Source organism: Osmerus eperlanus, chromosome 1 (assembly GCF_963692335.1).
Source record: "Osmerus eperlanus chromosome 1, fOsmEpe2.1, whole genome shotgun sequence".
In the NCBI taxonomy this organism is placed as follows: domain Eukaryota; kingdom Metazoa; phylum Chordata; class Actinopteri; order Osmeriformes; family Osmeridae; genus Osmerus; species Osmerus eperlanus.
Window position 1 is genome coordinate 27,199,688 of NC_085018.1, and position 12,136 is coordinate 27,211,823.

Consider the following 12,136-nt stretch of genomic DNA (forward strand, 5'->3'; position numbering starts at 1 on the left):
GTTCTTTATTCCTACCTTTGTCGTCCGTGTCGGAGTCGGAGTCAACTAGGCTCTCGTCGCTGTCAAACTCCTCCTCGTCCCTCCCCTCCTCCTCGTCCTCCTCGTCCTCCTCACAGCCACTTTCCTCCTGGAGGGGAGACATCACATCCTACACACGCACACACACCAGAAAGTACACACACATACACAATCAAATTATTTGGTGTTAAAAAACTGTTAATTTTTATGAAGACCGTTCCATTCCTCTTTTCCTCTTTTGTCTTGTTCGTGACAGCAGCTGTCCTGAAGCAGTGACCAACCTCTACGTAGTCTACCAACCTCTACGTAGTCTACCAACCTCTACGTAGTCTACCAACCTCTACGTAGTCTACCAACCTCTACGTAGTCTACCAACCGCTACGTAGTCTACCAACCTCTACGTAGTCTACCAACCTCTGCGTAGTCTACCAACCTCTGCGTAGTCTACCAACCTCTACGTAGTCTACCAACCTCTACGTAGTCTACCAACCACTGCGTAGTCTACCAACCTCTACGTAGTCTACCAACCTCTACGTAGTCTACCAACCTCTACGTAGTCTACCAACCTCTACGTAGTCGTCTGAATCAACCTCCCCGTTCTGTGCATCCTCCCCGTTCTCGGTAGAGTGCAGCTTCACTCGTTTCTTCAGTCCTTTCTCCAGCTCAGGGCTGCAGGTGAAGGACAGCCGGTTAGAGTTAGTTACTGTTAGGGTTAGTTAGTGATGGTTACTGTTACAGCCATCCTGAACCTCATGTTATGGTTCTGCCCTCTAGTCCTTTCAGAGTGAAAGTTCACACTGTAAGGAAACGTTCACTCAAGAACAGACTTTTATTGGAAGCCTGTACATAAAGATTACATCAACTACCATGTAAGCACATAGCCGTACCTATAGTAAAAACAGTGAAGTTACATGCTTGAGTACAGAACAGAAAGTAACGTGATGGCAGGTTTGACATGCATATCTACAATCAGGCTTTTACATCAGTTGAGCGTAGAGTGTGTTGGACTGCAGGCACACACAAGGGAGTCACCAGGCCAATCCACTACAAAAAGGAATGGGCCTCCATGACTCTTAACTTAACTTCAATATTGATTTGTTAAGCCAGAAGTGAGCGGACATGATGTTTTGGGAGCTCTGCCAAGTCCATATGGAGATTGGAGAAGCTGCTCAGCCATTAATGAAGACCTTTCTCCCTTTCCCTCTCTCTTTACACCCCATTTCTCCTGCCCGTAATCTCCCCTCCCTCAACAGCTTGTTAACCTGCGAGGAACGCTCTTCTCCCTCCTCTCTCTCCTCCTCCTCCTCTACCAGCAGACAGCCAACAGGTTAAACAGGTTATGTTAATTTATTTGTGAGGTACAATTGTCACCAAAGTCCTGACTATACATCCAAGTGTCAGCCCTCCAGAAAGTTTCTTTATTAGAAAACTCACCTCACCTCATCCTCCCTCCCTCCCTCCTCCTCTCTCCTCCTCCCTCCTCATCCTCCTTCCCTCCACTCCTCCACTTCCTCCTCCTCCCTCCTCACCTCATCCTCCTCTGCCTCCTCTCCTTCTTCTTCAGTCTCTCGATGTCCAGCTTGGCTCGGCGAATCACGTCCGTCATCTCTGCCTCCATGGACCTGCAGGGGGAGGGGCCAGGCGGGTGGCCGGGGGAGGGGCCGTGGGAGGGGGGGAAGGGTGAGCGGGAGGAGAGACGAGATACGCTGCGACGGAGTGACTCGTTCATGGCCTCGCTCTCCAGGAGCTTGGACCTGAGCAGAGGGGGGTCGGAGGGGGAGCGGGAAGGGGAGGAGATGAGATGAGAGGGGGGAGAGAGGTAGAGGGGGGAGAGGAGGGAGGGTAAGAGGGGGAGGGACAGTAACTATTCACTCCAGTAACTCCAGTAACTATTCACTCCAGTAACTCCAGTAACTATTCACTCCAGTAACTCCAGTAACTATTCACTCCAGTAACTATTCACTCCAGTAACTCCAGTAACTATTCACTCCAGTAACTCCAGTAACTATTCACTCCAGTAACTATTCACTCCAGTAACTCCAGTAACTATTCACTCCAGTAACTCCAGTAACTCCAGTAACTATTCACTCCAGTAACTCCAGTAACTATTCACTCCAGTAACTCCAGTAACTATTCACTCCAGTAACTATTCACTCCAGTAACTCCAGTAACTATTCACTCCAGTAACTCCAGTAACTATTCACTCCAGTAACTATTCACTCCAGTAACTCCAGTAACTATTCACTCCAGTAACTCCAGTAACTATTCACTCCAGAAACTCCAGTAACTATTCACTCCAGTAACTATTCACTCCAGTAACTCCAGTAACTATTCACTCCAGTAACTCCAGTAACTATTCACTCCAGTAACTCCAGTAACTATTCACTCCAGTAACTCCAGTAACTATTCACTCCAGTAACTATTCACTCCAGTAACTCCAGTAACTATTCACTCCAGTAACTCCAGTAACTATTCACTCCAGTAACTATTCACTCCAGTAACTCCAGTAACTATTCACTCCAGTAACTATTCACTCCAGTAACTCCAGTAACTATTCACTCCAGTAACTCCAGTAACTATTCACTCCAGAAACTATTCACTCCAGTAACTATTCACTCCAGAAACTATTCACTCCAGTAACTATTCACTCCAGTAACTCCAGTAACTATTCACTCCAGTAACTATTCACTCCAGTAACTCCAGTAACTATTCACTCCAGTAACTCCAGTAACTATTCACTCCAGTAACTCCAGTAACTATTCACTCCAGTAACTCCAGTAACTATTCACTCCAGTAACTCCAGTAACTATTCACTCCAGAAACTATTCACTCCAGTAACTCCAGTAACTATTCACTCCAGTAACTATTCACTCCAGTAACTCCAGTAACTATTCACTCCAGTAACTATTCACTCCAGTAACTCCAGTAACTATTCACTCCAGTAACTCCAGTAACTATTCACTCCAGAAACTATTCACTCCAGTAACTCCAGTAACTATTCACTCCAGTAACTATTCACTCCAGTAACTCCAGTAACTATTCACTCCAGTAACTATTCACTCCAGTAACTCCAGTAACTATTCACTCCAGTAACTCCAGTAACTATTCACTCCAGTAACTATTCACTCCAGTAACTATTCACTCCAGTAACTCCAGTAACTATTCACTCCAGTAACTATTCACTCCAGTAACTCCAGTAACTATTCACTCCAGTAACTCCAGTAACTATTCACTCCAGAAACTATTCACTCCAGTAACTATTCACTCCAGAAACTATTCACTCCAGTAACTATTCACTCCAGTAACTCCAGTAACTATTCACTCCAGTAACTATTCACTCCAGTAACTCCAGTAACTATTCACTCCAGTAACTCCAGTAACTATTCACTCCAGTAACTCCAGTAACTATTCACTCCAGTAACTCCAGTAACTATTCACTCCAGTAACTCCAGTAACTATTCACTCCAGTAACTCCAGTAACTATTCACTCCAGTAACTCCAGTAACTATTCACTCCAGAAACTATTCACTCCAGTAACTCCAGTAACTATTCACTCCAGTAACTCCAGTAACTATTCACTCCAGTAACTATTCACTCCAGTAACTCCAGTAACTATTCACTCCAGTAACTCCAGTAACTATTCACTCCAGTAACTATTCACTCCAGTAACTATTCACTCCAGTAACTCCAGTAACTATTCACTCCAGTAACTCCAGTAACTATTCACTCCAGAAACTATTCACTCCAGTAACTCCAGTAACTATTCACTCCAGAAACTATTCACTCCAGTAACTCCAGTAACTATTCACTCCAGAAACTCTTACCGAAGCTCCTCGATCTCTCGGATGTAGTTTTGAACTAGCGCCCCAATCTCCTCGTTACCCTCACCTGCAGGTCAAAGGTCAGAGAAATTCAGTCATTCAGAGGCACATAGCTGCCCCACAAGACCACTTCGTTCTACTTTACATTTACATGTATTCATTTAGCAGACGCTCTTATCCAGAGCGACTTACAGTAAGTACAGGGACATTCCCCCCAAGGCAAGTAGGGTGCCCTGCCCAAGGACACAACGTCAATTTTGCACGACCAGGAATCGAACCAGCAACCTTCTGATTACTAGCCCAATTCCCTAACCGCTCAGCCGCCTGACTCCCATGTACTTTGAAACTAAACTTGAAGAACCAGCAGCTCAGTGCACTTAAAGCTTGTTTCTTGTGTTTTCCAGTGTTGGTTATTTATGTGTCTAGTTTCAGAGATAGGTTAATAGGTAACGTAATTAAGGTACTTTTGATTCATCCAGTCCCAATGAAAGGGTGAAGTCTCCCTCCTCTCACCTGACTTGGTGAGCAGGGCTCCCACTTCGTTAGTCAGGAGCTGTGTGACGCGTGTGTTGAGGTGGTCGATGGTTTCCTGCATGGCCTTGACGCGCATGCGCAGTGTGTTGCAGTCGCGCTGCAGCAAGGTGTTCTCCTGGAACAGGTCGCTCAGACCGTCCTCACCATCATCGCCCGCCGTGCGCTTCCCCTGGGGACAGGAAGCCAAGGAGAGGGTCAGCCAATGACAGGACAGCAAGCCACAAGTCAGCTCATCCAACGCTTCAGAGAAGATATTTTCAAGTGACTGATGGGCCAGAATGTGAATTTTCATGAGCAGAATATGAAGTTGAAAAGATTGTCATAATAGTACCCAGTAACAATATTCATACAAGATTAATTCTGTTTCTAACAGGGATCATGAAACCAGCTGGTCCATAGAAATTAAATCAGAAATTCATCCCCCCACCCCCCCCCCCCCCACCCTCACCGCCTTGTACTCCATCAGCTCCATCTGCAGGCATGCTATCTCCGCCCGCAGGGAGCTTATCTGCTGGCTGGTCTTGTCCTGGTTCACCACCACCCGGTTCTTGATGTTCCTGGCCCGGTTTGCGTACTTCAGTGTGTTCAGGGTCTCCATGAAGTCCCGGTCTGACGGGCTCACACAAGCTATCATCAGCGTCTGGCTGTGTGAGTGTGTGTGTGTGTGGGGGGGGTGAGTGTGTGTGTGTGTGGGGGGTGTGTGTGTGTGTAGGTGAGGGGGATGAAGGAAGGAGACAGGGTTAGATTCAGTTGATGTAGGGTAGGGTGTATGTGTGTTATATCACATACATTGTAGTGAAAGAGTTGCCTATTAGAAGATGTTAGAGTGTGTGTGTATGTTACCTGTTGCCTCCTAGAGAGTCCTGCAGCAGTCGTGTGAGTTTGGAGTCTCTGTAGGGAACATGTCCCCCTCTCTTGGTCTGGTCTCCAAGAGCACTGATCACATTCCCCAGAGCCAGCTGCAGACCACACAAACGCACGCACGCGCACACAGTTATCACCATCATCATCACAGTCATTACCCCAGAATCATTCAACAAACACAACCAACATTCTTATCATAACCATTCTCTTTGCACAAACATGAAATATAAAAGTTTTTCCTACAATTGATCATACACACACACACACACAGTCCCCCAGTCCTCACCAGACCACAGTTGATGGAGATGCCCTCCCTGGCTCTCTCCCCAGTGGCCCCGGTCCTCTTCAGCCTCTCAGAACCTGCCAGGTCCACAAAGTGGAACTTCGCCATCAGTGTCTCATACTCAGGCTGGGCCAGGGAGGAGGAATCTCCAGTGCTCACCTCCCTGCTCTCTCCACCACCCTCCTGGAGAGGGCATGGGGGGAGGGGAGGGGGGAGAGGGAGGGGGGTGGGGTGGGGTGGGGTGGGGTGGGCGGGTGGACAGATGATTAGGCTCAACAGACATTAAGATTTCTATATTTCCATCATCTCTGCCTCTTTATCTAAATCATGACATTCTTCCCTCCCTCCCTCCCTCCCTCCCTCCCTCCTCCCTCTGTCCCTCCCTAACCAGTGCTGTCTGGCAGACCCTCATCTGACAGAGGTGGATGGTGAAGATGGCATGGGAGCGCGAGCTCTGGGCGTTCATTTGGGTGCTGGCCGTGGTCCTGGACAGAGCACCGAGCTTCAGACACTGCAGCATCTGGGGCACACACACACGTACACACACAAACACGTACACACACACACATACATACACACCATAAACACACAAATACATGTTAATACAGCTGTGGCACACACACACACACCTCGTCCTGGAGGTGAGACACACACACACACCTCGTCCTCGGAGCAGACGAGTCTGGAGGTGACTCCGGTGGTGTAGATGCTGCCACTGGCGTCCTCGTGGATCTTGATGCTGGACTTCCTGCTGCGACAGTCAGGCTCCCGAGCTCCATCAAACAGGTCCAGGATCTCCTCATTGTACAGCTGCAGCACACACACAGACACTCTATAGCAGACCATGCACACTATAGCAGAACATGTGCACTTTATAGCAGACTATGCACACTATAGCAGAACATGTGCACTTTATAGCAGACTATGCACACTATAGCAGAACATGTGCACTTTATAGCAGACTATGCACACTATAGCAGAACATGTGCACTTTATAGCAGACTATGCACACTATAGCAGAACATGTGCACACACCAGAGATGGGAAGTACTTCCATACTTTTTTCTGGTATCAGTACTTTAATTCACTATTTATATTTCGGACAACCTTTTACTTTCAGTCCTTAAATGTTTTACACAAATATCTGTACTTTCTACTTCTTACACTTTCAGCCAGGCTTGTTACTTTAGTTTAAATCTGTATTTGGTGGCAGGATCGATATTATTTATTGTCATTGGGTGCCCTTTTACCTTTCCTGGCGATGCAAAGACACGGAGAGGGAGGGGGAGAGGCGCCGCGACATGACGCACAACAAACAAACAAATCTACGAAGCTACTATAGAGCAAGGCAGAAAGCAACAAGAAGAATCATTTCTATAAAAATAAAAAAAACGTTTTTTTTTTTTTTTTAAAGGTTTGAAAAGTTTCAAAAGGTTGGGAAAATCTTTTGAAAAAGGTTTTTGAAAAAGGTTTTAGGCTTTTCTGTTTCTCTGTTTTTTTAAAGGTACGCTATGGTTGAGACAGAGGAAGTTAGCGATGTCGACATGACTGAGAATAGTGACATTCCTGATCACCCATGGCCATATATGACAGAGATGTTTGAAATTGTCTGGATCAAAAAGAATTCCTGGCGAATGCGTTGCATGTCTATCGTTTATTTTTGTGCTAATGTATTAATATGATGTGAGGTCCAATTACTTGCGTGACACTAAAACAGGTAGTAGTAATGGATACTTTTTACTTAAGTATGTGTCAGAGCCCACACTTCTTTACCTTAACTTGAGTGAAAGTGTCAGTACTTCAACTTTTACCAGTCTTTTTAAACATCAGTATCTGTACTTCTACTTGAGTGAAGGATGTGTGTTCTTTTGCCATCTATGGCACACACTTATACACACTCACTCTCAGACAAACCATCTTAGAATTTGAGGATCTTGGTCACCTGAAAGGGTGTGCTCACCTCTAGGAACTGGGCACTGACTTTAAACTGTGGCGGGGGAGTGTGAGTCTCGTGGGCGTGGGCACAGCGCTGCTCGATGCCCTGGAACAGCTGCTTTACTGCCCGTGAGATGATACCCTGCTCCTCCTCACACACACCGACCTCGAAGCCCGTCCCCATGGTGTAGGTCTTTCCTGAGCCCGTCTGCACGCACACACACAAAGTTACTGGATCATGTAAAAAACATACTTTTTATGTTTATGTCAGCATGTGTGCTTCTGTATGAAAGTACAAATGTAAACTATTGTGTGTGACTATGCGAAAGTGTGTGTGAATAAGTGTGTGTGTGGTGTGTGTGAGACTAAGTGTAAACATGTGTGTGTGGCCTTACCTGTCCGTAGGCAAGGACGGTTGCGTTGTACCCCTGGAAGCATCCCTCTATTAGCTTGTGGACGCAGGCCTGGTAGACGGAGTCTTGCGACGACTCCCTGTCAAACACGTAGTCATAGGTGAAGGCCTTGTCCTTCCCCAGCAGCACCTGGGGCTCTCCTGGGGTCACCAGCGTGCACACCTGGCAGCCCTCCATCTGTTCCTTCGCCATCTGGGGACGAATCCTACAGGAGAGGTTGGAACGGTGATCTTGAGTGTAAAATATTTGTGCGAATTTTGAGAATGAGAGCTGCTCCTAATTTAAGGATTACTGAAGGAATTTACCACAAACACACACACACACACACACACCAAAGTCCATGACTCACCCGTCTTACACTTAAAATTTCTTACAGACAGAGTATTCGGGCTCTATCTGGAAGCATGTAACTACAGTAAATAACGGAAGAATTCTTTTTTTCAATAAAAGAAAGAAATAGAGGGGGAGAATAGGGGATGTGGGAGAGAGAGAATTAAAACAGAATCCCCCATATCTCTGCTCTCCTCTCGCCTGGCCCTGTGTTTATCTAGCGGCTCTCTCCTCACACCACCCATGTATCATTCCCTTTTCCCTCGTGAACATTTATCTCTATATCCATCTCTCTCTCTTCCTCTCCGCCCATCTCTCTCCTTCCTGTGTGTCTCAAAAGAGGGAGAGCGAGACTGAGTTAGTGATCGAGAGCGAGAGCGTGGTGCGTCTCCCTGTTGTGTTAATCACTCTCCCCCCTATTTTGACGATCTGAAACGCAAGTATCAAACCGCAAAGCGCAAGTAACTTTGAGGGCGGGACTGCGGCTCGGTTGTTATTTTGCCGGCGGGATAAATGACTTTGCGTCTGGCGCAAATCTAAAATGGGTAGGTCCGAAGTAGCTACATTACTAATGGGTGTGGTTTGGGCGTAACGTGCAATAAACCAATCAGAGCGTCATCTCACATTCCCTTTAAGAGCAGCGCTTGTTCCATGGCGGATTGCTATTATAACGGCGGATTTGCCAGGCGCACGCCAAGAGCGGTTCACAACCAAGGAGACCAACGTTCTCGTCAGGGCCGTAACAGATAGATAAGTGACATTGTATGGGAAAGGCAGAGCAGTTTTCTCATTGCACTAAATTGCCCGCTCATGCTGCTCATTCAAATTCTTATTCTTATTTTTATATAGCCTACCCTATATTTTATTTCCAAATTGTTTAGTTCTTGTAATTAGTTTAACTATTGTACTTTTTTACTTAATTTAAGACCTGTATATGTTTATTGTTTGCACCTTCCTGCCACAGTAAATTCCGTGTTTGTGTAACATAGGCTACATGGCGAATAAACCGAATTCTGATGGAGATGGGGGAAGAAACCCACCCAAATTAGCTTCGGTTAAACAGGCGTGGGAGAAAATTGCCACAATTGTTACAAATCATGTTCACATACATAGAGATTTCTCATGAAAATCTTTTTATAATCATTGAAGAAATGTAACACGCCATAAATCAAAACAATGTAACGTAGCTTCGCAGAAAGAAGACCCTGGCCTCGCCAGCAGTGTGCACGGACCAAGCTTGCGCCCTTAAAATAGCATCTGAATAATGCGCCATTGACTTTAGACCACGTTTTTCCAGGTCAGTGGCGGAATTGTTTTTCGGAAACTGCAAAATAGCACCAGGGAACTTTTGCGCCGGAACACGATTCCTTTTTCGCTGAACCGCCCATGGGAGCGCAAGGTCATTTCGACGTGCGTCTGTGGAGGAAAAGTCCGCTTTGCGTCGAGTGCAAACTAGGAATGATACTTGCGTCGTTGACAAAGTCAATTGCGCTGGGTGCAAGATCGGGCCCTCTATCTCTCTATCTGCTCACACTAAAAGTAAAAGTGCTCAGTTCTACTGGGGGGATAACCACTTCACCACGCCAAAACACAAAGACGCACACTCCAACTCATCAAGACGCAACACACACTAAGACACACCCAGTGTTCTACTGTTCTACCCTAGCTTTGATGTTGCAGAGGCATCACAACAGTGAGGGTAGATTTACATATCAGCCCCAGCCTCAGGCCCAGCAGAGCTTCCAAACAGTAAAGGTTGAGCTGGTGAACGACGGAGGGAGGTAGGTACTACAACTCCCAGGTACTACAACTCCAAGGTACTACAACTCCCAGGTACTACAACTCCCAGGTACTACAACTCCCAGGTACTACAACTCCCAGGTACTACAACTCCCAGGTACTACAACTCCCAGGTACTACAACTCCCAGGTACTACAACTGCCAGGTACTACAACTCCCAGGTACTATAACTCCCAGGTACTATAACTCCCAGGTACTATAACTCCCAGGTACTATAACTCCCAGGTACTATAACTCCCAGGTGCTACAACTCCCAGGTACTATAACTCCCAGGTACTATAACTCCCAGGTACTATAACTCCCAGGTACTATAACTCCCAGGTACTATAACTCCCAGGTACTATAACTCCCAGGTACTATAACTCCCAGGTACTATAACTCCCAGGTACTACAACTTCCAGGTACTACAACTCCCAGGTACTATAACTCCCAGGTACTACAACTTCCAGGTACTACAACTCCCAGGTACTATAACTCCCAGGTACTATAACTCCCAGGTACTATAACTCCCAGGTACTATAACTCCCAGGTACTATAACTCCCAGGTACTACAACTCCAACTCCCAGGTACTACAACTCCCAGGTACTACAACTCCAACTCCCAGGTACTACAACTCCCAGGTACTACAACTCCAACTCCCAGGTACTACAACTCCAACTCCCAGGTACTACAACTCCCAGGTACTACAACTCCCAGGTACTACAACTCCCAGGTACTACAACTCCCAGGTACTACAACTCCAACTCCCAGGTACTACAACTCCCAGGTACTACAACTCCAACTCCCAGGTACTACAACTCCCAGGTACTCCAACTCCCAGGTACTACAACTCCCAGGTACTACAACTCCAACTCCCAGGTACTACAACTCCCAGGTACTACAACTCCCAGGTACTACAACTCCAACTCCCAGGTACTACAACTCCCAGGTACTACAACTCCCAGGTACTACAACTCCAACTCCCAGGTACTACAACTCCCAGGTACTACAACTCCAACTCCCAGGTACTACAACTCCCAGGTACTACAACTCCCAGGTACTACAACTCCCAATTCATGATGAGATGGACAGATGAAAGCTGAGTATGAAAACTACAATTTAGGGGATGCATCTAGGTGCCCACTGATTGGTCCAGGTTGAATTATTGGAAATACAAAAAAATGTCATCTGTCTTCCATGTTTGACACTATACCCAGCATACTACATTTACATTTAGTCTTTTAGCACACGCTCTTATCCAGAGCGACTTACAGTAAGTACAGGGACATTCTCCCCAAGTCAAGTAGGGTGAGGGTGCCTTGCCCAAGGACACAACGTAATTTTGCACTGCTGGGAATCGAACTGCCAACCTTCTGATTAATACACCGATTCCCTAACCGCTCAGCCATCTGACCTCCCCTACTACTGATTACTAAGTGCCAGATTTACCATCAGCTAGTCATTTAATTTACTGCGTGTGTTAAATGTGTCCATGACTGTATTTCAGGGCCAGGCCTGTAAGCACTTCACTTGAAATGCAAACGCCCCAATGAACCACTCTCATCTGACGCCTCCTAACTACAGACATGTTCACCACTGGCCATGTGTCTCAAAGACGCCATTTTGTGTCTTCTGTCCCTTAATGCAAATCATATCCCATGAAACTGAACAAAAGAGGGTATGGGTGAAAATGGCAGCCATTTGGTGTCCTGGGAGAAGTGTGTTGGTGTCAGACGTAGAGCTGCTGCTGAGACATCAGAGGAAGGACTGGTTGACAAAGTCCTCTAACTGCAGCACTACTGTACACACACTGCAGCATGCACTTGAAAACACACACACAGTCATCTGTTGAAAACACAGACTCATCCTCACTCACACACACACACACACACAGATGGACCCCACAAAAATGCCCCACAAAAACTCATAACCACAGTATGAATGCAGACATGTGCCTGCATGGTGTCTGTTAAGACAAAGCACAGGGACATAAATCAGAACCAAGAGGGACCGGACTGGGACCAACACACAGCCGTAGGAAACTGAAAAACAGGAGATTCATTTTCTGCAGTTCTTGTGTCACCAACTGGGAATCATCTCAGTATAGGACTAATGAAGAAACAAATGACTGAATGAGAGAGAAGGAGAGAGACAGGGA

General features: G+C 46.4%; 1 protein-coding gene across 9 annotated transcripts in view; it reads right to left on the reverse strand.

Moving 5' to 3' along the window:
• Positions 1–12,136, reverse strand: part of kif21b (kinesin family member 21B) — a 66,659-nt gene that overhangs the window by 38,739 nt on the left and 15,784 nt on the right. For all 9 annotated transcript variants that reach the window (XR_009931691.1, XR_009931690.1, XM_062474012.1 and 6 more), the window contains exons 2-13: positions 7,851–8,073; positions 7,481–7,663; positions 6,181–6,330; positions 5,909–6,040; positions 5,524–5,703; positions 5,217–5,332; positions 4,822–5,017; positions 4,353–4,542; positions 3,843–3,906; positions 1,548–1,772; positions 585–687; positions 16–148 (exon numbers count right to left, since the gene is read on the reverse strand). Coding sequence is in view for 7 of the 9 variants with exons in the window: in XM_062474012.1 (XP_062329996.1) it covers positions 16–148; positions 585–687; positions 1,548–1,772; positions 3,843–3,906; positions 4,353–4,542; positions 4,822–5,017; positions 5,217–5,332; positions 5,524–5,703; positions 5,909–6,040; positions 6,181–6,330; positions 7,481–7,663; positions 7,851–8,073 (1,895 nt within the window). In the remaining 2 variants the exon portion in view is untranslated. The remainder of the gene's footprint in view (positions 1–15; positions 149–584; positions 688–1,547; positions 1,773–3,842; positions 3,907–4,352; positions 4,543–4,821; positions 5,018–5,216; positions 5,333–5,523; positions 5,704–5,908; positions 6,041–6,180; positions 6,331–7,480; positions 7,664–7,850; positions 8,074–12,136) is intronic.